Source organism: Balaenoptera physalus (assembly GCF_965194825.1).
Source record: "Balaenoptera physalus genome assembly, chromosome: 7".
In the NCBI taxonomy this organism is placed as follows: Eukaryota; Metazoa; Chordata; class Mammalia; order Artiodactyla; family Balaenopteridae; genus Balaenoptera; species Balaenoptera physalus.
Window position 1 is genome coordinate 99,355,362 of NC_138886.1, and position 25,002 is coordinate 99,380,363.

Consider the following 25,002-nt stretch of genomic DNA (forward strand, 5'->3'; position numbering starts at 1 on the left):
GTTATAATCATTTCTTTCTTTTGATTTGTGCCTGTGGATTAAAGCATACCCAGCTCAATAAGGTGGGCATTTGTTATTTAATTAATGTAACTAATAAAGTCCACCATGTAGAAAAGGTTACAGCAACAAAAAAAAGAGGTCTTAAAGGTTTACCATAGGAGACCAATTTACGATTCAAAGTGGTTTTAGACTGACAGGCAAAAATAAGATTTCATTTTCCACATGGAAATGAAAAATACAAATGCAAAATTTTAATCTAGTTCAAGCTGAGGAATAACATCATATTGTAATTACAATACAAGGAAAATGAACCTAATCCTATAAATGTGTGTATGGACATGAAGGAAACTAGTTTTCATCAGTTATGTCAATGACATAACAGTAGAGCAATGGAAGTGTGTGTGTATGTGTGTGTGTGTGTGTGTGTGTGTAGGGAGTTGTTAGTAACACTTCTCTATGCGAATTATACATGTACATATAAGAATGTATTTCTGTGATAAGACAAGAACATCTAGAAAAGCATTTTAAAAAGTAGTTATCTTTGCAAAAGCTAAAAGTTCCTATAATTAAAAAGCAAGTCATCCAGCTCATGTCACATACTCACAGTATCATCCAGTGGCATTTATATCAAAACTTGCTATTATAAGTTAGATTCTATTTGCTTTTGAATCTACTTGAATTATGCAGCCATTATTTGAGCTAAATTACAAAAATGTTAAATGTTTCTATTATCTAAATCAAGATGAAACAGAAAGATATTTCAAAGTTTCTGATACAATTTTTTTTTTTTTTTAAAGGGGAAGAGGAGGAAATGAGGAGTCTTTTTTTTTTTAATTGATTGATTGATTGATTGCTATGTTGGGTCTTCGTTTCTGTGCACGGGCTTTCTCTAGTTGCGGCAAGCGGGGGCCACTCTTCATCGCGGTGCACGGGCCTCTCACTATCGTGGCCTCTCTCGTTGTGGAGCACAGGCTCCAGACGCGCAGGTTCAGTAGTTGTGGCTCATGGGCCTAGTTGCTGGGCAGCATGTGGGATCTTCCCAGACCAGGGCTCGAACCCGTGTCCCCTGCATTAGCAGGCAGATTCTCAACCACTGCGCCACCAGGGAAGCCCTCTGATACAATTTTAAGTGAAAATGGTGAGAAAGTGAAGCTGCCAGATGGCAAATATTTAATTTCTGCTCAGTTTTCTTACATCACAAATACCCTGTGCTGGGCAGAGACTGAGGTCTAAATGGTCCTCATTCTTCACGCTCCTGGATTCACCCTCTTTGACACATGGCTTTTCAGCTCCTTTTACTGAAGAGGCAGAATCTGTTCTCCCGACCCTTGATCCCGAGTTAGGTTATGAGATTTACTTCTGTCAATGGAGTGCCAGCTGATGTGACACACGAAGATCAGAACAGACTTGTATTTTTCTGCTTCTTCTCTTAGTTCTGTGCCACCGCAGTGAGAGGTGCCTGGGTTTGTTTGCTGTGCAATGATACACAAGTCCAGTCATCTCAGATGGGGCCATTCTCCATCAGCGGACAATAGCCTCCCCAAGGCAGGTGCGCAGGAGACCAGAACACCTGCTGAGCCAAGAGTGTGGTCTTGAGACCCCTGAGCTCAGTAAAGTGGTGTCTGCCACTGAGGTTTCTGGTTGATTCACAACATTATTATGACAGTAAATAACGGATATTGCTGCTTATGTTTTTGAACTCCCATTTTTCAGTTACATTTCTATTTGGAATAGTGTGGTAAAGTAGATGTCAATGGATTCAATGTTTTTCTAGAGTTTCTGTATTCCTTTTTAAAAACAGCTTTGAGATATAATTCACCTACTGTACAATTCACCTACTTAAAGTGTCCAATTCAATTGTTTTTTTGTATATTCACAGAGTTGTGCATTCATCTCCACAATCTATTTTATCAATTTTATTGATAAAAAAAATTTTGGAAATTTTATCAATTTCCAAAACAAGAAATCTTTCTTTTTCTAGCCTACAAGTCTCCCATCTCCCACAGCCCCAAGCAAACACTCATCTACTTTCTGTCTCTATAGGTTTGCCCTTTCTGACATTTCATATCAATGGGCTCATATAATATATGGTTCCTTATGACTGACTAATTTCACTCAGAGTATTTTCAAGATTCCTCTACATTGGAGTACTTCATTCATCAGTACTTCAGCCTAAAAAGTATCACTGGAATTATGGAATAAACTTAATACTTAAGGGTGTATTTTTTTAATTAACCAGCACTATTACGAGTTCTCAGTCTTGTTTTAAATTTAAAAAGACTTTTAATTATAATCATTAAAATGCTTATGGTTGAATTTAGATTCAATTCTGTGCAATAAAATCAAATTGGTTATAACACAATAAAGGCCGTATATGAGAAGCCCATAGCTGATGTCATACTCTGTGCTTTTCCTCTAAGATCAAGAATAAGAGAAAGATGCCCACTCTCGCCACTTTTATTCAACATAGTATTAGAAGTCCTAGTCAGAGTAGTTAGGCAAAAAAAAAAAAAGGAAATCAGCAGCATCCAGCTGGAAAGGAAGAAGTAAAATTGTCAATATTTGCAGATGACATGATATTATATATAGAAAACCCTAAAGACTCCACCAAGAAAACACTGTTAGAACTAATAAACAACTTTAGTACTGTTGCAGAATACAAAATCAATATACAAAAATTGGTTGCATTTCTATATGCTAGTAATAAAACAATACCACTTACAATTGCATCAAAAGAATAAAATACCTATGAATAAATTTAACCATGGAGGTGAAAGACCTGTACATTGAAAACTATAAGACACTGATGAAAGTAACTGAAGAAGACACAAATAAATGGAAAGATATTCTGTGGCTCATAGATTAGAAGAATTAATATTGTTAAACTGTCCATACTACCAGAAGCAATCTACAGATTCAATTCAATCCCTATCAAAATTCCAATGGCATTTTACACAGAAACAGAGCAAAAAAATCCTAAAATGTGTAAGGAACCACAAAACACCCTGAATAACCAAAGCAATCTTAAGAGAGAACAAAGCTGGAAGCATCATGCTTCCTGATTTTAAGTTATATTACAAAACTATGGTATGGCATTGGTACAAAAACAGGCACATTGCTGAATGGAGCAGAATAGAGAGCTCAGAAATAAACGCACACATATATGGTCACTTAATTTATCACAAAGGAGCCAAGAATATACAATGGGGAAAGGACAGTCTGTTCAACAAATGGTGTTGGCAAAACTGGACAGCCACATGCAAAAGAATAAAACTAGACTACTACCTTACACCATACAAAAATTAACTCAAAACGGATAAAGACTTGAATTTAAGACCTGAAATCATAAAACTCCTAGAAGGAAACATATACGGTAAGCTCCTAGACATTGGTCATGGCCATGATTTTTTGGGTATGACACCAAAAGCAAAGGCAATAAAAGTAAAAATAAACAAGTGAGACTACATCAAACTAAAAAGCTTTTGTACAGTAAAGGAAACCATCAACAAAATGAAAAGGCAACCAATTGAATGGGAGAAATATTTGCAAATCATGTATCTGATAATGGGCTAATATCTAATATATATAAAGATCTTGCACAACTCAATAGCAAACAAACAATCTAATTAAAAATGGGCAAAGGATCTGAATAGACATTTTTCCAAAGAACACATACAGTTGACCAACAGGTATAGGAAAAGATGCTCAACGTCACTAATCATCAGGGAAATGCAAATCGAAACCACAATGAGATATCACTTCACACCTGTTTGTATGATTAGCATCAAAAGATAAGAAATAACAAGTGTTGGCAAGGATGTGGAGAGAAGGAGACACTTGTGCACTCTTGGTGGGAATGTAAATTGGTACAGACAGTATGGAAAATAGCATGGAGTTTCCTCAAAAGATCAAAACTGGGACTACCATATGATCCAGCAATTTCACTTCTGTGTATTTGTACAATGAAAATGAAAACACTAACTCCAAAAGATATATGCACACCCATGTTTATTACAGAATTATTTACAATAGTTGAGACATGGGAACAACTTCAGTGTTCATTGATGGGTGAATGGATTAAAAAAATGTGATACACACACTGGAATACTATTGAGCCATTAAGAAAAAGGAAATTTTGCCATTTGTGACAACATGGAGGGACTTCGAGAGCACTATGCTAAGTGAAATAAGTTAGAGAAAGATAACCTATGGTCTCACTTATATGAGTAATCTTAAAAAGAAAAAAAAGGAGCTCATAAATACAGAGAACAGATAGTTGGTTGCCAGACTGGGGGGATGGGGATGGGGGTGGGAAGTAGGTGACATGAGTGAAGGGGGTTCAAAAGGTACAAATTTCCAGTTATAAAATAAATAAGCCACAGGGATGTAATGTATAGCATGGTGAATATAGTTATTAATACTGTATTGCATATTTACAAGTTGCTGCAAGTAAATCTTAAAAGTTCTTATCACAAGAAGAAAGAAAAAAATCTGTGACTGTGTATGGTGATTGATGGTAACCAGACTTACTGTGATGTTCATTTTGCAATACACACAAATGTCAAATCATTGAATTGTACACCTGAAACTAATATAGTGCTCTATGTCAATTATACCTCAATAGAAAAATTCTTAGGTCAAGATCAGATGTTGATTTTAATTTTAAATTAGAAAAGGACTTTTAAGGATACACTCAACTCTGCCTCCCTCTTCCTACCCCAAAGAAGTAAAGAAAAATTGTGACCTTTTATGCCTTTCATAAAATTAGAAATTTTGTTTAAAGGGTATAATATATCTCAATTTAAAAAGTTTAAAAAAAAAAAGAATTTTTTTTCCTGGACACTCATGTAGTTGATTCTGTGAATTTATCCTTCTTTGTGATATGATAGAAGGAAGTTCTAGAATCTCCCTTTTCTCTATATGTATGCACCTCAGCTGCTGCCATCAGTGGACATGTGTGCAAGATGATATTGGAGACTGTGGTGCTTGAATTGGGTAGAATGCTGGACAGCTGACTCTGCACTTCATTTTAACGTTAAGCCTCTCTGATTCTACTTGTGCCAGAATGTCAGGAAAAGTGTGTTGTTTATGCACAATCCTGTGAAATGTTTATTAAGTACTTTTGGAAATACCATGCAGTATTGCTTTTATACTTCAAGTTCTTAGTTGTGGTTTGTTCTATCTTAGATACCAGTGTTTGTTAGTCCCCAAAAGTCCTCCTGGGTTGAAATGGGCTGAATTGGAAAGAAATATTATAAGCAGATAAGGTAGGGGGTCTATGGAGAAAGAAAACCAGGCATGGCTTTCTGGACATAAGAGAACACCTATTAATTTAGTACAAGACATTTTGTGATCTAAGCCTGGCCAGAGTGCTTGCCCTTGAACAGGTCTCAGTAATTAAGGATCTTAAGGGAAAACAAGAATGCTGACTGTTATCAGACAAGAGAAGTAGCAATAGTAATAATGTATCAATTGTAAAGACTTCCAGTTCTGTTTCCATGGTAAAGATTAGCCTGAAGCACTCAACCACCAGGTCAAAAGGAACCTAAGGGATGATGGCGTTGACCTTTTCTGATCCTCCGGATTTCAATCAACTAAAGCCTGGGCTCTGCCTACCTCCCAAGTCCTTTCATGAATATACATGTACCCTTAGCTTAAAACTTCCCCAGTTTTGCTGTTTGGGGAGACACTGCTTTGGGAAAGATCCCTGGTGTTCTACTTACTTGCTGCAAGTAACAAATCCTTCCTTCTCTCACTCTTTGTCTTGGTTGTGTCTTTTGGCTCGACACCCACCAAGAGGCGAACCTAGTTTTTCGGGTAACAATATGAGGCTGACCATTCTCTAGCTGAGATTTTATGTAATTAGATGCATAATCCTTTGGTTGTTAAAACCAGGGCTTCCAAGGGCTAGTTATAGGGAACATAGCTCATCAGAGATAACCTGCAAAGACACCGTGCAGTGTGTTTTTTATCACATATGTGACAGTTTTTCTCCCTGCAGTCTGTCTCTCCATAATTGTTCTTCAGGATTTGTTGCCTGGGGGCTTATGGGAAAAATGACTCCTAATAGAAATACTATGATATTTTATTCACAGTATTCTTTCAGAGGATTTAATGATAAATCTGTTCCCATTACAAGAGTAAAGTTCAATGTATTCCCAGATTTAGATAAAACACGCAGAAATAATTTACAGGGAGAAAACTGCTGAATAAAGAAGAAAAATGAATGGAGTCATGTTTTGATCTATGGAGAGCATTGAGAAAGGATTTCATTCGGGTGGGGTGAGTTGATCCTTCCTCTTCTCGGTAGGGAATCCTGAGTGCACAGACTGCTCCCAGGTGAGCAGGAAAACAGAAGACTTTGGTCAGGAACTGCCAAGGGTGTAGTTTCACTTAGAATCTACTTTCCTAGGCAGCCTGTCTGCACTTACACATATGAGGGTCCACACACTTCTGAACATCGGAAGTTGATTTCTTGTCTTTTATTTGTGACGTGTGCTGATTTCAAGTTCTCTTTTGTGTTTGGTGTGAACTCTGCAGACACATACATATATGCGCGTGCGTGATTTGTGGGGTTTGAATCATCACTTATAGAAATGTGCAAGATTAGATCTACACATTTTTTTCACCTTTCCTTTGTTTTGATTTTTTTAAATTTAATTTAATTTTATATTGGAGTATAGCTGATTTACAATATTGTGTTAGTTTCAGTTGTACAGCAAAGTGATTCAGTTATACATATACATGTATCCATTCTTTTACAGATTCTTTTCCCATATAGATTATGACAGAATGTTGAGTAGAGTTCCCTGTGCTATACAGTAGGTCCTTGTTGATTATCTGTCATCTTTCTTATATAAAAGAGCAAAGGGCTGTGGAAACAGGTCACAGAATGCAGCGGACTGCCCCTGACCTGCAGGGATTTAGCTTGGAGGCCTTGGTGGTCCCGTTAGGCATCCTTTCTCCTCTGAGCCTGGAGCTCTAGCATCAGCCTACCTGATCCAGCGCCCTGTGGATGAGCATGGTGTTATGTACTTGACATTCATTTTCTCCTGTAACCCTTGGATCAGTTCTCTGCTGGTAAGACTTCTATTATCTTATGAAACAGACAACGAAGCTAAGGATCACAGATGCTGAACAGCTGCCGGGGGTCTCACGGGTGGGTACCAACTCCCAGGGCAGCTCTGGGGCTGGTATGTGGAATGCTCAGCAGTTTCCATCCCTTTGTGGGGGTTTCAGACCTGTAATTTAATAATGGCTCTATGACTGGCTATCATCACCATTCTACAAACAAGAAAAGTGAGGCACAAAGCCACGAAGTCTCCAGCGAAAGAAGGCAGCTGGAAAGGGGTAAAACTAGGCGTCGCATCAGCTGTCTGCTAGCAAGTCCCTGCTTTGGGCCCTGCTTTGCCTGGTCTCTTCAAGCCTCCTCACCTGGGGCTGCCCTTGTCTTGGAAGATCATGTAACAGCCCCAGTGCTGTCCAGTGGTCAATGCTGTGCACTGCACAAGGACATCTGCCTGCAAATCTCAATCCCTCGTGGGCTGTTTCATCTCTGACTTGGAAAATCCATCCTGAATGTCTGCTCAAGTAATTTACCAGCATTGTCCTTTTTGGTTTTAATTGACATCAATTATTGAGGCGCCTTCTAACCCATTCTAAATGGATTTCCCATGAACAACTGAATAGAGTTTTCACAGGTGACAACTTTTCTGTTTCAGAGACCTGAGGGCCAGTGAGAAGGGGTTTCAGAGCTCAGCTGACCTGGTCCAAGTCTGGCTTGCTTTGTGACACATCCATTAAACTCTCTGAGGTTAGTCTGTCTATCCATTAAATGGGCATAGTAACGTTTACTTCAAAGGAATGCTGTGACCATTTATTTAGATTACACACACACACACAGACACACACACACAGACTGTCTGTTGTATAGGCTTTAAAAAATATTAGACACTTAATGTAAATCATTAATTTATATTTGCTTTAAAAATTAGAAATACCATATTCAGGTTCTGGGACATGTATTAGGCACTAGGAAAATGTCTGACTAATAAATGAAGGTCACTCTACCGCTTGTGGCTTTTTTCAAGGTTCTAAATGCACCCTCCGAGCAAGCTTTGCTCAGTGTTTCCCGGGACTGCTGATTGATGGGGTGGGTGGGAAGAGTTCCTGATTCCCAGGGGCCCTGAGTAGGAGTGGAGAAAGCTGGAAAGTTGGGATCAGAATCTACATATTTGGGTCAAATTCTACTTGTAAATTCTGTGGCCTTGCCAAGCTATTTACATTTTCTATTCCTGTTTTTGTTTTTTACCCAGGTTGCAGAATAGAAATAATAAAAACAGCTTTTCTGCTTTGTTCTCAGGCATATAATGCCCTACTCAGGGTTAAAGTTACTTTCATATTCTGATCACTTTGGATGGTGCAAGAATGCCTGGACACTGTTCCTAAGTCTCAGCACATTTGTCATGAGTCTGGTCACAGTTTTAGGAGAGTATTGATCCTAGTGATGCCATGCTCATACCTCCTTCATTTACATCTGCTGGCAGCCTCTTTAGGAAGTAGAGGAGGCCATGTGACTTACCTCAAGGTCATGGATCTTGAAATCCTTCTTCCTCCATGGGCCATCAGGCCTCTATCTGTATACTCTGAAACAATTTATTTATCTGCTTATCTATCTATCCATTTATTTATCTATCCATTTATTTATTTATTTAAGATGCCTTTTCTATTCCATCATTTTTCAATATGAACTTTTGGGTAATTGTATTAAAGAATTTGAATGGAAAAGAATACACATACAGTATATAGAAGTTGATTCAAAACTCTTCATTCTTCAATTAAGTGTATTCAGTTTACCTACATAAGGTCACTTCCCTGATGATATTTGGAGTAAGATTCCTTCTCCCAGGATGCCAGTTTTTAGTTTTATATATCTGCTGACCACAATTCTCAAATCTCCAAGTAGGAATATACATAATAAAATGCTGACATTATAGTAGAAGTCGGGTCGGTGTTTTAATTAATTATTTTTTAATTTTAATTTTTTCCAGCTTTATTGAGATGTATTTTGACACATAACACTGTATATATAACCGTATATATTTCGAAATGATTACCATAATAAGGTTCTTTAGGTTTTTATTTTTAAATATGAATCATTAAATGAGTTGGGAAAACAAAAGCAGTCTTTTTTACAACAGTTCTCAGTACATGTAAATATTTTCTTCAAACCGGGTTAGTTACTTGTCCTAACTTCTTTTCAACCAAAAAAAAACTCACATTTTTCCTAGCATCGGTGTTAATGCTCAAGCATCATCAGCGTGGTGAAGCTCGGTCTCAGACTGAAGTCCACTGAACTGCTCAGCTGTTCAGAGTGGGAAACCTGCCGGTGAAGGAGGTAGGACCGCGGATTCGGATTCAGATTCGGAGCGAGCGCAGGTTGAAGACCTTCACCGACTTGACTCGCACTTCCTCCCGCCACCGCCAGGAGCGCCCGGGACGCGTGGAGCTCGCAGCGCGGCAGGAGCGGGTGGGGGTGGGGGTGCGGTGGGGGTGTGGCTGCAGGTTGGGGCTCCCGCCCCGCCGGCTGCGCGGGTTCGCCGAGCCCGGAGGAGGGAGCGCTAGCTACCCCGAGCGGGAGGGAGCTTGCAGACTCCGGCTCAGAGCAGCTGTCTGGACACCTTGGGTTTTGGGGTGGGGAGCCCCGGCGACTGTGAACATGGACTCCGCCGCGGGAGCCTGTCTCAGGATGCTCTTTCTTTTGTCTGCCCAGCCCTGGAGTACATTAGCATCAGGGAATACTTGTGAGTACAGCAAATCTTTTAAAACTTATACTGTTAACTGCGAATTCGTGTTTTTTAAAAAAAATAATTGAATTTTACAAATGGAATCACTGGTCTGCTTCTGAAAATGAGGCATTTAAAAAACATCGCAAAGTCCCAACGCTTGGATAGGGTGGTTTACAATGGTTTTTCCACTTGTCAAGTCTGTAATACACAAAGCCTGTTTTGACTTGTCTGTGAGCTGAATTTTGTCTGTGTGCTGTTGTTTTGAATATTCATTGAGAAAGCTCAAGTTCTAGTAAAACCTAAAATTAGCATGAGAATATTGAGGCGGAGAGAGACCAGAGAGAGAGAATAGCAGGAGATGAGGAGAGAAGAGCATGCCAATATGTCATTTATTTCTTTTTACTATGAATACATTTTGCAGGATTTATGTCAGAAAGGAAATCGTTGGCCGACCTGGCCGGGTCCTGCATTAGCGTAGATGTTTGCAGTTGGCGCCCTGCGGAATCGGGTACCAAGAACTCGGGCGCTGCAGCGGCGGGCAGGCTCCGCAGCAGAGCCCAGGCGGCAAACCTGGCTAGTCCCCAGAATTACGAGAAGGATAGACCCCTCAGAATTAGAAGGCTTTTGCTTCAAGGAAAAACATAACCTGCCATTCAGGTTCATTTGCAAGTGCACATGCTTGTATATTGTGATGTGCTGTGTTTCTCATTTTGTTGGTTCAGTGAAGATGTATTAACCTCTCAGTTCTGGACTGGCAATGTGAGTCTGATCTAAAGATGCTAGCCAAATTGATTCAGCCGACCTCAAGGCATTTTAATCTGGAAATCGGAAAAAGTTTTCGAAGTGTTATTCAGATTGAAATCTCCATCATAGGGCTTTTCTTTCCTTAAGGGATTTGAAGAAAGCCCCCTTAGTCCTACATCCAGGCCCCATCCCCCTCAAGAATTTTTTAAAATCAGGTTGTAGGGAGTAAGGCAAGCTATTATGCATTTCAAGAAAGTGCTAGTAGGCATGTTAGAAACCGACCTTGCTGCTGGGTATCCAGTTTTATCTGGGGGTGGGGTGGGCTGGGGAACTCTGCCCTTACCAGGAAGTTTGTGCTAAAGTGAAAAGCATTTTGTACAAATAGTTACCCTTCCAGCATTCATCCATATATGCCCCGAGGCTGTGATAAGTTTGTGTTGTCATCATTTAGTATCAGCTGATTTAATGCCATATTATATGAGTCACTCCTGAAAATGAGCCTTAGTCTCCTTTAAGAAAATACTGCCCCGTGTTTCAGACAGAATTTTAATTTAGCTTTGGGCACAATTTCCATGAATTAATTAAAATGGAGGCATTTACATGAAATCCTTAGGTCCTGCAGTAAAGCATTTATCACTTTGCTAAGAAATTAAAAATGTAGTACTAAATGATTTGCTAGTATAAAAGAATTATAGAATAATTTAACATAGTACACTGAGGTGCAATTAAAAAGTCACCAGAGGTCACTCTTACTTAAAGGAAACATGGCTTCAAAAATCCTTCCCTCATAAGAGAAGCAGAGTGCTGTGCTGCCTTTCTTGTCTCCTTAGTTGTGATTACAGGATATTGCAAGATCAGTTATTTTGATATTTCTTTATTTTCTGTTTGTATTTTATTCCCTGAAATCCACAGAGGTATCATGTTCTTCATACTGAGCATCTTTTTTAAGAGTCACATGCTCTGAGGTGCTCCATGTCTGAATATCCAGGCAGATATCCTTTTCTGAATTGAATATATCTCTAAGCTCAGTTCGTCTGGGTCTCTGGCTGACTCTTCAAATGTCAATGCTAGTTTTCACTTTTCAGCTTCTGTTTTATTTAGATGTGCTTAGTACTCTGATTAAAAGTTCAGTAAGTTAAAAGTACCTATGTAAATTTGCATGGCTAAGAACATTTTAGATACTATAGTGTCCTTGGTCACCGCAAAGATGGCTACTATAGTTGTTCAAGTGTCAAGTATATATTTAAATGTCTTTGCAGACTTAAAGATTCATAGAGGGTACACAGACTGTGTTTGATAATTGCTTGCTAATCTCATTTGACAGTATCCTTTGTAGCAGTAGAAGTAATGGTGAATGAATCTTATTATAGTCTAGATTAGCTAATTTGACCAATTGGATTTTTCCTTAACTCTCGAATATTTGGGAGGTGTTTGTTTGTATGTGTAGATGTATATAGAAGCAAGGTATTTCAAACCCATATTTGAAATTTGTTACTACATAAATCAAGGTAGAGGGTTCTTTTAGTCCTGTCCCATCATTTGAGAAATTCTAAAGAGGAGTTTGCCAGCAGGATGGGATTTAGGCTACCAACAAGAAATCACGAACACCAGCATTTGCTCAAGTCTTTTGATCGCTAACCTTTTATTCCTAAGAAGTGTTTTAAGAACTCAAGTAATCTTTTCAGACAAGACTTTAAAACTAACAAAAATGAAATATTCTTAAGCCCTGATAAAATAATGAGAACTGTATGTAAATTTTTAAAAAGGTAAAGATCTTCTCCCCAAAAGTATACAGTGACATTTTTCCTCTATTTACAACTGGTTCTCAGTAGTAAATTAGTCAGACGGGGGGGGGGGTGGGGGGGGGTGGGGGGGGGTCAACCTGGGTGAGGTTCTGGCATAAGACATACTCTCATTCAGGACTTGGTTGAAACATTTGACATCTCAGAAATTATCCATGTTTTGACATGAATCTTTATAATTAATGGGAAATTTTAAGTCAGGAGGAGTCTACACAGGGCGAGAGTAATGTTTCTAAATAGCCAAAAACATGGGCTTTTTTTTTTTTTCTCTTATTCTCTGTCTTTTTGGAGATAAAACAAGTTGAATGGACAGCATCCTCTAGGACCTGATATTTAAAAATTGTGCATCTCTACTTGGTCTGCCTTCTAGAACTCTTTGTATTTAGTCAAGATGAAAGTGTTATTCTAATGGAGTTATCCTCTTAAATAGAATGCAAGAGGAAAGTTAGAATATAGATTCCAAGTTAGAGCCCTGTTTTCCAGAAGTTGTTGTGCAGACAGTGGTTGGTTTGCTCACTTCCTACCATGAGCCACAAGTGGAAGAGGGCAGTAGCTCTCTGTTTTAGGATTATCCCTGTGAATCTACTATTTGCCTATGAACTTTCAGATCTTTTTGGGGGGGGGAGGAAGAAGAGATATAATCTGAATAAGAAAATGTCAGTATTTTGATTGCATATTTAGTATTGTAAATCTGTCTCCTGGATCGCATGTCACTTTGAGGAGTAATGTCCACTCTTTCCCGATTAAGGAACAACACAATTGGAAGTTAATTTACAGCTGAATTATTTTCCCCGTATAAGTAAAGTGCCAGCTATAGCTAGTAGCTGCTGTCCTCCCTAACTCTACTCCCCAGTGAAAAGAAAAAGGACTGAAGTCTCTGAAAAGGACTGAAGCCAGTGTTAGACATTTCAGCCGCTGTTGATGGTGATTATTTGACGTAAATGATGATATTTATAGACCCAGGGGTTCATTTTAGTGAGTGTTACACACTCATCCGCACCTTGTTAAATCTCAGTACTTGTAATTTTCTCTAGAAGTCTTCTTTTGTTTCCTTCCCCTGTCAAAAGTGCCCTTCTTGTTGTGAGAAAAAAAGATGTATTTCTGGCCCACTACAGGTGGGGCACACAACTTGAATCACTGTTCTAGGAGTGGTAATCAGGATTTGTTTTTATCCAACAATGTCTCCTCCCTGTTATGTCCTGCATATGTATGAGAGGTCTCTGCCCTTGGTTGGGGGAGCAGATCAAGCCCATTTTGTTGGCCAGCATGGGAGACAAACATGTGCTCTTCATGTAATACCTAGTGCTTGATCTAGGCAAATATATTAGCACCTCAATTTGAAGATTTGTATCAGATTTGAATCCTTTCTTCACTGGAGCAATGGCTCCTTATGTGCTAAAGTGTTACTGTATCATCTTTAATGAAAGTTTATTAATATGATCCTCTAATAGATATTATCACACAATATTATTCTTTTAAAATAAAAATAACATAACACAGTATAATAGTGAGACACTTGTTGTATAAATTATCCTAACCCAATAACATGATTAACCTTAAGAATTTGGTATAAAAATACATGAATTGCAGAATGGAGGAACTGAACATAATGCTACAACTGCTAAGAAGTATAAAATCGTGAGAATTGATTTAAGTGAATGTCTAATAGTGTGTTTATCAAATGTCTCTTCTCAAGGGTATTGTTTGTCAGAACTCCTGTCATTTCAATGGGCACAGATTCTTTGTAATTATTTGCTAAGTGTCATCAACATATTCTATTGCTATGTGAGCACAGTCACTCTCAAGTAATGCCATGTGTGCTAAGACAATACAGTCCATAAAGAAGTTTTCATCTTGGGTAATATGGACTAAAATCCTGCTACTGTTTTAATTGGTGCAGGCTTCTTTTTGTCTCAATAGTGTGCTTAGTGGTTTTCTAGAGTGAGTCGAATCCTCCAAGTTAATCAGGATTATCCCTGTGAATCTACTGTTTCTTTATGAATTTTCAGATCTTTGGGGAGGAAGAAGAGATATAATCTGAATAAGAAAATGTCAGTATTTTGGTTGATATTTAGATTGAATTACTTATGTCTACCTATTTCTGAAAGGCATTAGACCATATGTAATATGTTCCTTGGTTTAGGGAGGGAGCCTGTCAGAAGATGTGCCCCTGGAGCAGGTGAATGGGGAATCCATTCGTGATTCAGTGAAACATGTTGGGGAAAATGAGCATAGAATATGGAGAGAGGTATTTAGTAAGCACTGGAGCTTGGACTTGTTGGAAAGAGTCTTCAACAAACTGGTAAACGGACCGTTTTTTTAAAAAAATCATATTTGAATAAACTTCCCAGAAATACTGAGGTCAGAATATTTTTGAAAACTTCGGGAAAACAACAGCATTTTTTTCTCCAAAAAAACTTACAAAGTCCATGTGACTATCAACACAGAGTGACAGGCAATGCTAGAGCTGTGAGGGTCCTGAAGCTTATGCAACTGGGGGAGACTCTTTAAGCAAACAAACAAACAAAATGACCCTAAAGACACATTATCAGTGACCCTCCCACGCCTGAAAGCCTGTTCTGGGGAGAAGACTGGAGCGCAAGAATGTCTGCTCCTTTGAGTTGATTTGGAAAAAAAACCCCAAATCATTCAAGAGTACTAAATAAAGGACATATTCACTGACAAAAATCTCAATTAACTGAGCAAATTTGAATTTGAATTTTTCCCTTTAAATCAAAATCAGAAGTTGAATATAAAAGTATACTTATAAAAGTATAAAAGAGTTCAAACAATTTGGAATGAATAGATCCAGGGTTGACCTGCAATTCTAATTCTAATCCTGACAAACAAATATGAAATTAACCTCTGGATCTTCTCCCCACTTAACTTTTCAGAGCCTTTAAAGGCTTGGCTTCAACATACAAAGTTCTTCAGAGTAACTTCCAAAGTGTCCCCACTCAATCTGCCTACCTGGGGCCCGTTGCGGTGCTGATTGCTATAGGCTCTGTTGCATCATATTGAATAACTTTTAAAAACTGAATTATTTATGTCTACCTATTTCTGAGAGGCAGGAAACCATATGTAATACGTTCCTTCAAAATATCATACTTGTTTTTTCCAGTTTGAGTTCTATGGCATAAGGTTAAAATCTGTGTGCTAATTAAAGTTATACACAACTTGTAAATACTGTAAAAACTAACACAACATTGTAAATCAACTATACTCCAATGTAAAATAAAAAGTTAAAAAAAGAGAGGGTATGATAGAGTGACCTTTTGACATTATGCAGGAACATTGTTTAATAGGCCCACATGATTGTTTAATTACCTAGAAGTATGCACCCATGTCTGACTTGGTCATTTACCATTTGATTGGAGTTTAGACGCTGAAATTGATGATTTCTTTTTTTTTTTTTCAGGTACATATGGTAACTACAAAGGTTTTATTGCCCTGTAGGACATTGATCAGTTTTTTTGTAACCTAGCAATCTCATTCTAATGTTCTTCTATAAATGCCTGTAAATTCCTAGTTTCTCAAAATGCTCTTTTACTGGATTAGTCATTAATGAGTTTATGATTCTTTGGCATGCATTTGTTCTATATTTGTATGTGTTGTGTTTTTAACTTTTTGAAAATAATGCTTTGACATAGAGATTGCGCATGTCTGGTAGGTGTACACATAACCTTGTGTGATAATACATGTGCTTAGTTTGAGTGTTGCTTTACAATAAATTTCCTTTCTGGTTCATTAGAAACTTTACTTTTCAATAATAATATAGGGAGTCTGGCTCACCATAAAAAATAAAAATATTCTCCTTAGTTTCCAGGTAATGGGTATTTTCAGTGTACTGATTTGAAATAGAATTGAAACATAAAGTACTTGAAATTTTGAGTAGTTTAAAGTTAGAAACTATATAATTTTTATTTAAATATATGCCCGTTTAATGGACCAGTTTAAAAAAAAACCTCCCTCCAAGGCTGTTAATCACAAATGAAAAAATGATATATTTTATCTAGGCTATGGCTTTTATTAAGTTTTTACTCGGTAGTACATCAGGAAAAGATACTCATGGAGGATGTGCTAGTTATAGCTAACTCATGGAGAGAAATTTGAAAAAAGTTTGTTTTTTAAACTGGCAAATATGATACTTTTGGATGAGTCATTTTAGGGATATGGTAAATGGTGTATCAGATATTTAAATTTATGTGTTCCTAAGTTGTATCACCAGTGGTTCCATCTCTGGCCTTAGTGGCTGTCACCTGTGGAGAAGGAATTTTTATGCCACGTGTTCACTGGACCACTGTGGGAGGAAGGGGATGGTGAACCTTGTTTGGAATCAGTGGCAGTTTCGATAACCTCAGAAGCCACTGAACGCTGTGGCATAGACCTAGGGTCCCCACATGATCGTTTCAGTAGCATCTCATTACTTGGGGTGTTCGAGACCCAACAGAGGGTTTCTCTGGAGCTTAGGAGCAAGCAGTGACATTGCTGCTTGGATGATGCAGGAGCGACCTGCTGCCTTGAGACATAAGACCAGGTGCCACCTGCAGTTCTCAAGGTTGTAATTAGTTTTTATTTTAACATTTATAAATCCTCAGGCAGCCAAAGAGCTTGATAAAGTTAAGCTAAATACACTCTTCCTCGGAGTGGTGAATTGGTGGGAGAAGTGGCAGAATGAACCATGTGTGTGTACGTATGTTTGTGTGTCTTAAGGGAGGCTGGTTGGGTAGAGAGACCTGCTGAAGGAATTAAAAACCACTGTCAATAGTTGTAAGAGAGGCTCAGATTGGATTAGGTGACGATCCAGTTACGTGGGATTGAGCTATTTCTTACTTGTTACCATGCAGAACGGATATTCTCCACTTTGGATTTCTGAGCATGTGAGCAATCAGGAAATACAAAGACATCTGCCCTGACCCAGTTGAGCCCCAGTTGAAACTATTGCCTTCACGTGTCGGAGGTGTTTTGTGTTCTAGGATATTGCTATGCAGCCACCGTTAGAACCAGCAGCACTTAACCTGCCTCTGAGGCCTTCCCAGGTCCTGGTTCCTGTTAATACAGTTCTAAGGAATGGCTGGTAGGATTTTGATTTAAAGGCGAGTAGATATAATAAAGGGAATCTGATTAGCATGCGAAAATAATTCAGTAATTTGATTCAGGTCAAAGAAAGTAATTTTAATATAAACTTCTATTATGGAAGAAAATATTTTAAGAACTGTTAACTATTTTAATGTCTCAGATTTGGCTGATGTAAGAAAAATAATATGTTTCTATAGACATCTGTTCAAATGTTTGGAGATTATCAAAATTAAGGATTTGTCATATAGCTTTACGTTTGCTGTGTCTTTGATGATTAGAAACTTGAGAATAAGGACATTGCTGTACACTAAAAGTATAATAATATAACATAAAAAGAAAAATATAGCTGTGTAATGTCATCAAGCTGGCTAGCTGCTGTGTGTCTGTGATTCTTAGGCTTCTCTGCAACGTTGTGTTAATTCATGGAAGTTTTCTTCTTTTAATTAATTAATTAATTAATTAATTTTTGGCTGTGTTGGGTCTTCATTGCGGCACTGAGGCTACGGGCTTTCTCTAGTTGCGACCAGTGTGGGTTACTCTTTGTTGTGGTGCGCGGGCTTCTCATTGAGGTGCCTTCTCTTGTTTCGGAGCATGGGCTCTAGGCGCAAGGGCTTCAGTAGTTTTGGTGCGTGGGCTTAGTTGCTCCGCGGCATGTGGGATCTTCCTGGACTAGGGATCGAACCCGTGTTCCCTGTATTGGCAGGCGGACTCTTAACCACTACTCCACCAGGGAAGTCTCGATTCACGGAAGTTCTGATAAGAAAACCTGTGAGCCTTGACATTTCAGAGCACATCCTTTTCTATGGGGTGAACCATGCCGTCATTGCGAGGGGTTAAAAAAATTGGGGGACTGCAAGAGGATATGTTGACTAGAGTTTAGTTAAGGTATGTATAAGAGAGTTTAAGGGAGCAAACGCCAAATTACTCTTTGCTTTCTTAAAGTGACAAGGAACATTTCTGAAAAATATTTTTTCTGGCATAGAACACAGTAGAATTGACAGATCTCAGAGTCAATTACCTATTAGAGGTAAGTCAAATGATCTATTTTGAACTATGGTACAAGGTTAACAAACATAATATTGATTTTCCAGATTATAAGAATAAATTTTGGATCATAATTATTTACTATTCTTTTGTCATGATGAACTACTGATCTGTTTTAAGAAACCTGAAAACCTGATCTTTGGGAGATTTGCATCGCTATTGACTGATTTCACCTGTTCTTCTTCTAAGTGATAGGATTCATTTGTTGGAAGATAGGCTGCATGTTTGCCTAGGGAAAGTTCCTTTTCCTCATGAATATTGCTGCAAGGTGAAGCAGGAGTGGGGAGATACATCCTGCAGGCTATTGCGCATTTGAGCATGAAAAGGACATATGTTGTATCTTAATCACCATCCCAGTTCCCTAGGGATGAGACTGGCTTACCCACCCTCCCAAGGCCTCCTTCCCAACCCCCAGCATCAACATGCCCAGAGCCTTCATGAGCATCTTCTTCCATTTTCTTAGATGGAGGTGATGCCGAATGACTTCCTGGGTTGACTTGCGTGGATTTGGCCAGCCAAAGAGGTGTCCTTCCTCCTTCACTACTTCCTGTGGGATCCATCCCCCTGAGGTCTTCCACTGTTATTCCATTTCCCAGGTGTAAGAGGGACTGAAGTGGGAAGATGGCGGTGAGAATGAAAAAGTGACACTGCACACAAAGAACACTTTCAGGACTTAATGGTTGTTTGATTCTATGTGGAGTAATAAGAAATGGGAGTGTGAAGGACTGGGGTATTGGCAAGTGACTTCAACAAAACGGGGAATTGTTGGTTCACATCATTTCATTTCAGGCAAGGTTAGATCCAGATGAGGCTGTGCCATCAGGATCAGCCTCTCTTCATGTTTCCGCTCTGTCTTCCCAGTGTCAGCTTGATGCTCAGGCAGGAATCTGCTTGGTAGCTCCATGTCCAAGGTCGACCTTCCTGATCACAGTGGTAGAGAGAATGCTTTCCTCTATTTGGACTTTGGTCCTTATTACCCTGAAGCACTAAGCATGTATTTATTTGTTTATTCCCTCAACTCAAGCTCCAGGAAAGCAGACACTTCCTCTTTCTTTTTTGTTGTTATTCCTACTTCCTAATCCCCAGAGCACAGGGATGGTCCTGGAAGACAGTGGGTTCTCAATACATATTTGTTGGATAAGTAAAAAGGTGAATGATTCTCTTTCCCCAAACATCCAGCAAGATCCCCAGATCTGACTTCCACTGTTTTGTCTGTGTTGTGACTGCTCTTATCCAGCTACTGTGACAGGAAAGGTTGGCCCTCATGACCAGTGGTGGAGCCAGGAAGTGATTGCAACTTGATCCTTGACCAGGTGCTTTGACTGCATCACTTTGACAAGAAAGCAAAATGCACAATCCATTTAGGTAATTAGTTTAACATCTATTATGAAAAGCACTAGCTTTCAGGCTCTTACTGGCTTCATAGAACAGATGCTTGGTTACATGTCTCCCTCCTTAATCAGATTTTAAACTTCCTGAAAACAGAATCACGCTTCTTTGTTCCTGCAGTGCTTTGCTGATGGTACTCAGTAAGTACCAAATAAATGGAGAAATTAATATATTTTAAATATGCTACCTTGAAAGTATATAGAATATCTGCAGAATCCCCCTGTGTATTTTATAATCAATTTTTAGGTGGCCTAATCAAAATGAATTTTTATGTGACTATCCCTGAGCTCTCTACTAGCCAACTGATTTGTTCATGGAAGGATCCATTGGCTGATTTTGAGTGTTTTGTTTTCTTCCAGTAGGAAAATGCCTGACATAACTTCTGACCCAAGGCTTTGATAAAAAGCATGGTGCCTGTTCTAAAAGTTGCTGGGAAGCCCTGAGGGAGAGCTTGAAAAGGCCAGGTGTCAGGGGAACTACCAAAGACCAACAAGCAGCAAAGAGGAGGCCTTCTGGCAGGTATTATTAGGCAAGATGACTGTTATCTAGGGAGATCTTGATCAAGTCTGATCTCAGCAAGGCTCCATATTCAGGAGGAGCCTGAAACAGAGGTGCCTGGGGGCAGTGTGTAATTGGCATTCTCCACAAGCCTGGTTCATAGTGTCTACCTGATACTTGAAGCAGCATCTAATCCAGGTGGGAAAGGCTCACTGCACATCAGGGCAGAGGGCTTGCAGGTGCACAGGTGGCCATTGCACTTCAGTGTAGGTGTCCAGTTGTCTCCTTGACACCCGTGAGGCTAAATTCATTTGGGTCACAGCTGCCTCTGGGAGTGAGAACCATGGACTCTGTGTCCAGTAACCTGCAACATCAAGTGGAAGCTCCCATTGTGCTTGCAGACTTGACCCCCTGGTCTAGGATGAGGCATTTCTGAGTCAGTTTATGGCTGGCCATTATTGTCAACAAAACCTGTTACTATCTTTGAGAAGTTTTATGACTAGCTAGCTCAAAGGCATGACAAAATGCACATGCTATCACTTAAAGACTACCTCTATTTTCAAACAAAGATCGTTCGTATTTTCAGAATTACATAGAAGGGCCCAGTGGAGGTATAGAAATGAAGATGATTCCAGCAGCACTCCTTCAAACAGCATAAAACTATAAAATTCAACAAGATGTACTAACATAATGAGTCACACTTTCAGATAGGCAGTGGAGTGGAGTGGTTATGAAAGGAATGTTTGGATTAGGTTTCTGCTTCCACTGATTAATGCCAGCCGTGTGACCCTGGGTAATTTGCTTATCCTTTCTGTGTCTCAGCTTCCTTGTCTCCAAAAATATAAGTAATAATTATAACCCATCTCATAGACTTGTTATGAAGATTAAATTAATTAATATATATAAATAATGCCTGGAACATAGTAAGTCCTCAGTGAATTTTAGCCATTACTATTGCTCCTGTTGATCTCAAGTGTAAAATCAGAAATGTGACTTTGGTCCATGACTTTGGGTAGAATAATCAGATAAGGAATTTTAGGGAAAGGCATTTATACTGGGTATTTCCATTATTCAAAGTCTTATCACTAATACTGCAAGATTAAGACAATATTACAAAAGAAGAATATTTAAAAATAAGTTTATGTCATAGAATTAGAAACTCTAACAGTACATTGATATGTTTCAGCTTTCTGTAATATTATATCTCTAAGCAATAAAGCTTTTCAGATTAAGCTATTTGGATTAAATTGTCACTAGCAACTTTGACTTCTTTCGGTTTTATATATTTTTCCATTAGCTGAAAAGGACTCCCCAGATCAAGACAATATGCTGCTGAAACATATACTGCTTGTTATCTGGCTGTTTTTTATGAAGTCTTCTAAGACATATAGTATCTGACCATCAATATGGGTTGTTTGACATTTATGATAGTGAAATGAGTGTTAGTGTCCAAGTCAAACATATTTTGTATGCTTTGGAATGTCATCTCACTTAGAATGGGTATGAAAACTTTGGTGTGGATCCTTGGAAAGAGAGCATTACTGCTTGATTGTGAAAGGTTAGGTTTAGCCCCATCTCTTGAATTTTCTCATGTCTGCTTTTCTTCAGTCATCCCATCACTGACTTATTCAAACCCTCTAAATCTCTGGCATTTACTATTGTTGTCTTCATTATTTTCCTGTCTCTACCTCACCTCCTTCTGATCCATTTGCTATCCTGCTGCCAGAATAATCTTTCTAAAGACCACTTACCTGATGATCTTGCTTTTCTGGGTAAAGATTTTCGAATCTTCCCTCACATCACACACACACACACACACACACACACACACACACACATTTATTCCTTGAAAGGTCCCTTCCCTTCACTTACTGTTCCTAGTCCCTCCTTTAACTGACCCTAAACTACAACCACCACCTAGCTACACTGGCATTCTTCCATCAGGACTTTCAGTTACCCCTCCCTCTACTTCTGGCACTTTCTCTCCATGTCTTGTCTTCCTGTTGAATATAGTCATCTAGGCTCTTACAGATCCATTTCCAGGAAACATATGCTCACAATAAAAATAAAAACATAAAATGTAAGAGGAAGAATCATCAGAAATAATAAACTACAGAATTAGACCAAAATAAATGTATATATTGAAATAGATTTAAGATATAAAATTTGTTTTATATGTATAAAGAAATAAAAGAGTAGAAGAATGGAAAGAATAAGAGACTATCAAAATGATCAAGTAGAATTGAAAAAGAGTAGTATTGAGAAATGAAAAATGTAATCACTGAAATAAAGAATTTAGTGAATGCTGAAACAGCAGATTAGACACAGGTGAAGAGAGACTCAGCAAATTAGAAGACACATTTGAAATAAATAACCAGCATGCACCACAGAGAGATGAAGAGATGGAAAATATGAAAGCTAGGTTAGGGGACAGGGTAAAGCGATTGATTTTTGTATCTGATCTGAGTTCTAGAAGGAAGAGCATGTGGGAAAAAGAAATACTTAAGAGATAATCTATGGGAATTGCCCAAAATTGAAGAGAGTCACCAATGTTTAGATTCAGGAAACCTCTCAAATCCCTAGTGATACAAAGGAAAATAAATTCCCACCCAAAACAACACTTTATATTGGAACTGTAGAACACCAGAATCAAGAGATGTTAAAAGCAGATAAAAGATAAGTATAACAAATAAACAAACAAAATCAGAGACAAGAACTGTTAAAGTTCTGAGAGGGAATAATTACCAACCAAGGATTGTAGACTCATTGACTTTCTCTTTCTTTCTCTTTGAAGAATGAAGGTAAGATAAACCATTCACAGAAATATAAAATCAAAGAGCATTTAAGGCCAATTAACCTTCACTAAAGAAGTGTTAATGGATATACTTAGCAAGAAAGAGAATTATTACAGAGAGCAGTTATGAGTACTTATAATCTAGTAGCTAGAAACAAATGGCAGGTCCTCAGGTATAATCACATATTTGAACAGTAATAAAGCTGTTTGTACAACAACATCTTGATGAAGTTGATGGAATTCAAAGGAAGAAGACAAGATAAATCTAAGTGAACAATTGAAAATATAGTTGGAAAAGGCTTACCAGACTTAAAGCATTCTAAGGTCCCTGCATTATTTTGTTTAATTTTAGGCTTTGTTAAATTGTTAAGCAGAATGCAGTGTAAAATTTTAAGGATGACCACTTAAAGAAGAGTAATAAGACATATACATTTCAAACCAGTAGGAAAAATGGAATAGGATGGGGGTAGATTTCAGTCTGTTCAACAGAAAGCAAGAAGAGAGGGGAGGAGAAAATAACTGAGAAAAATAGACAAATAAGCATAAAATAAAATAAAATGAAGTGATAAGGATATAGAGATTTGAATAAATTATTTCCAACTTTGATTTTAAGGATATATATATAACAGTTAGAAAATATTATGCAGGCTTTTCAATTACATGTGGAATATTTACATTTTTACTTAACCATAAAACCAGTTTCAATAAATTTAAAAGAATTAGTAACATAAAAATAAAATTTCTTAAAACTGAAAAGCAATAATGTATCTCACTTATAAAAGCTCACATTGTGCTGAGTTAGATGAATGGAAAACAATAATTAAAAAAAAAAATACCTAGAACAATGGTCACATTTTAAACCACCAAAAATAATGATATAAACTTATTTGCTATAATGGAATGAGAGCTAGTTTAACTTCAGCAGAGCTGTAATACAAGAAGCAAAAAGAAATATAGAAACAAGTATAAGTTCTGAAGGAAAATAACTTTTTTACTAGAAACTATTATTTAAACCATCGTAAAACATGAGTGGAGAGGATGAAGAGGGAGACTAAAATCTTGCTAATGTTCTTTGAGACATAAGTAGAATTTAACCATGGACATTGTTTAAAAATTGAGATAAAGTATTGCGTTATAAATAGAAGGATGATCAGTAGAAAAATAAATTAAATGTGATATTTTGTGTGCTTTTCAAAATCATGAAACTGATTTTCCTCCTCAGAAAAAGTCCTGTTTTCTGTTTCATGTTTTAATATGATTGCATGTTTTTTCATTCATTGTTCTTTCATCTGATAGTGAGAATATTCTTGGTTAAACAGTGAAAGTTTGTTTGTACTTTAGAATAGGTGTATGAGGCTGTTTAAGCATGTGGATTTTTTTACCCAATCTATTTTTTTTATAGACTACTGTTGGCTTGCGGAAGCAGACCTGTGAAAACTGTTAAGGATGATGAGTAGCACCACTCAGTGGATTTGGGTGACACAATATAATTCATGTCCTTAACATCTTACTATTATTATACATAGAAACTTTCACCAATTATTGTTGCTGATAAATAGCTGAAACATTTTCCTGTAAGTGATTAAAATATTTGTCGATTTCTCAGATTTTTAAATAGAATGAAATTGGATCTTATCATGAATTTTCTATAAAAATCTGGAGTTCCTTTTAGGTTAACAGATTTGTATCTTTTATAAACTAATTTTAAGTTCTATAATCTTATATCATGCTTATATGTAGTCTTATGTATAATATACATATAGTCAGGTTTACGAAAGAGAAGGCCATTTCCATACCTGGTATAATTCAACAAATTCTGTGAATTTTTAATTTCCACTTGCTGCAGAATTAAAATGTTTCACCT

General features: G+C 37.8%; 1 protein-coding gene across 4 annotated transcripts in view; it reads left to right on the forward strand.

Moving 5' to 3' along the window:
• Window positions 1–25,002, forward strand: part of LOC309665100 (contactin-associated protein-like 3) — a 235,150-nt gene that overhangs the window by 31,621 nt on the left and 178,527 nt on the right. For 2 of the 4 annotated variants that reach the window (XM_082471239.1, XM_082471240.1), the window contains exon 1: window positions 9,557–9,803. The exons of the other annotated variants lie outside the window; for them this stretch is intronic. In XM_082471239.1, the coding sequence (XP_082327365.1) occupies window positions 9,719–9,803 (85 nt within the window). In that variant the 5' untranslated portion in view covers window positions 9,557–9,718. Of the gene's footprint in view, window positions 1–9,556; window positions 9,804–25,002 lie in introns of those variants that run through there. 4 annotated transcript variants of the gene reach the window in all.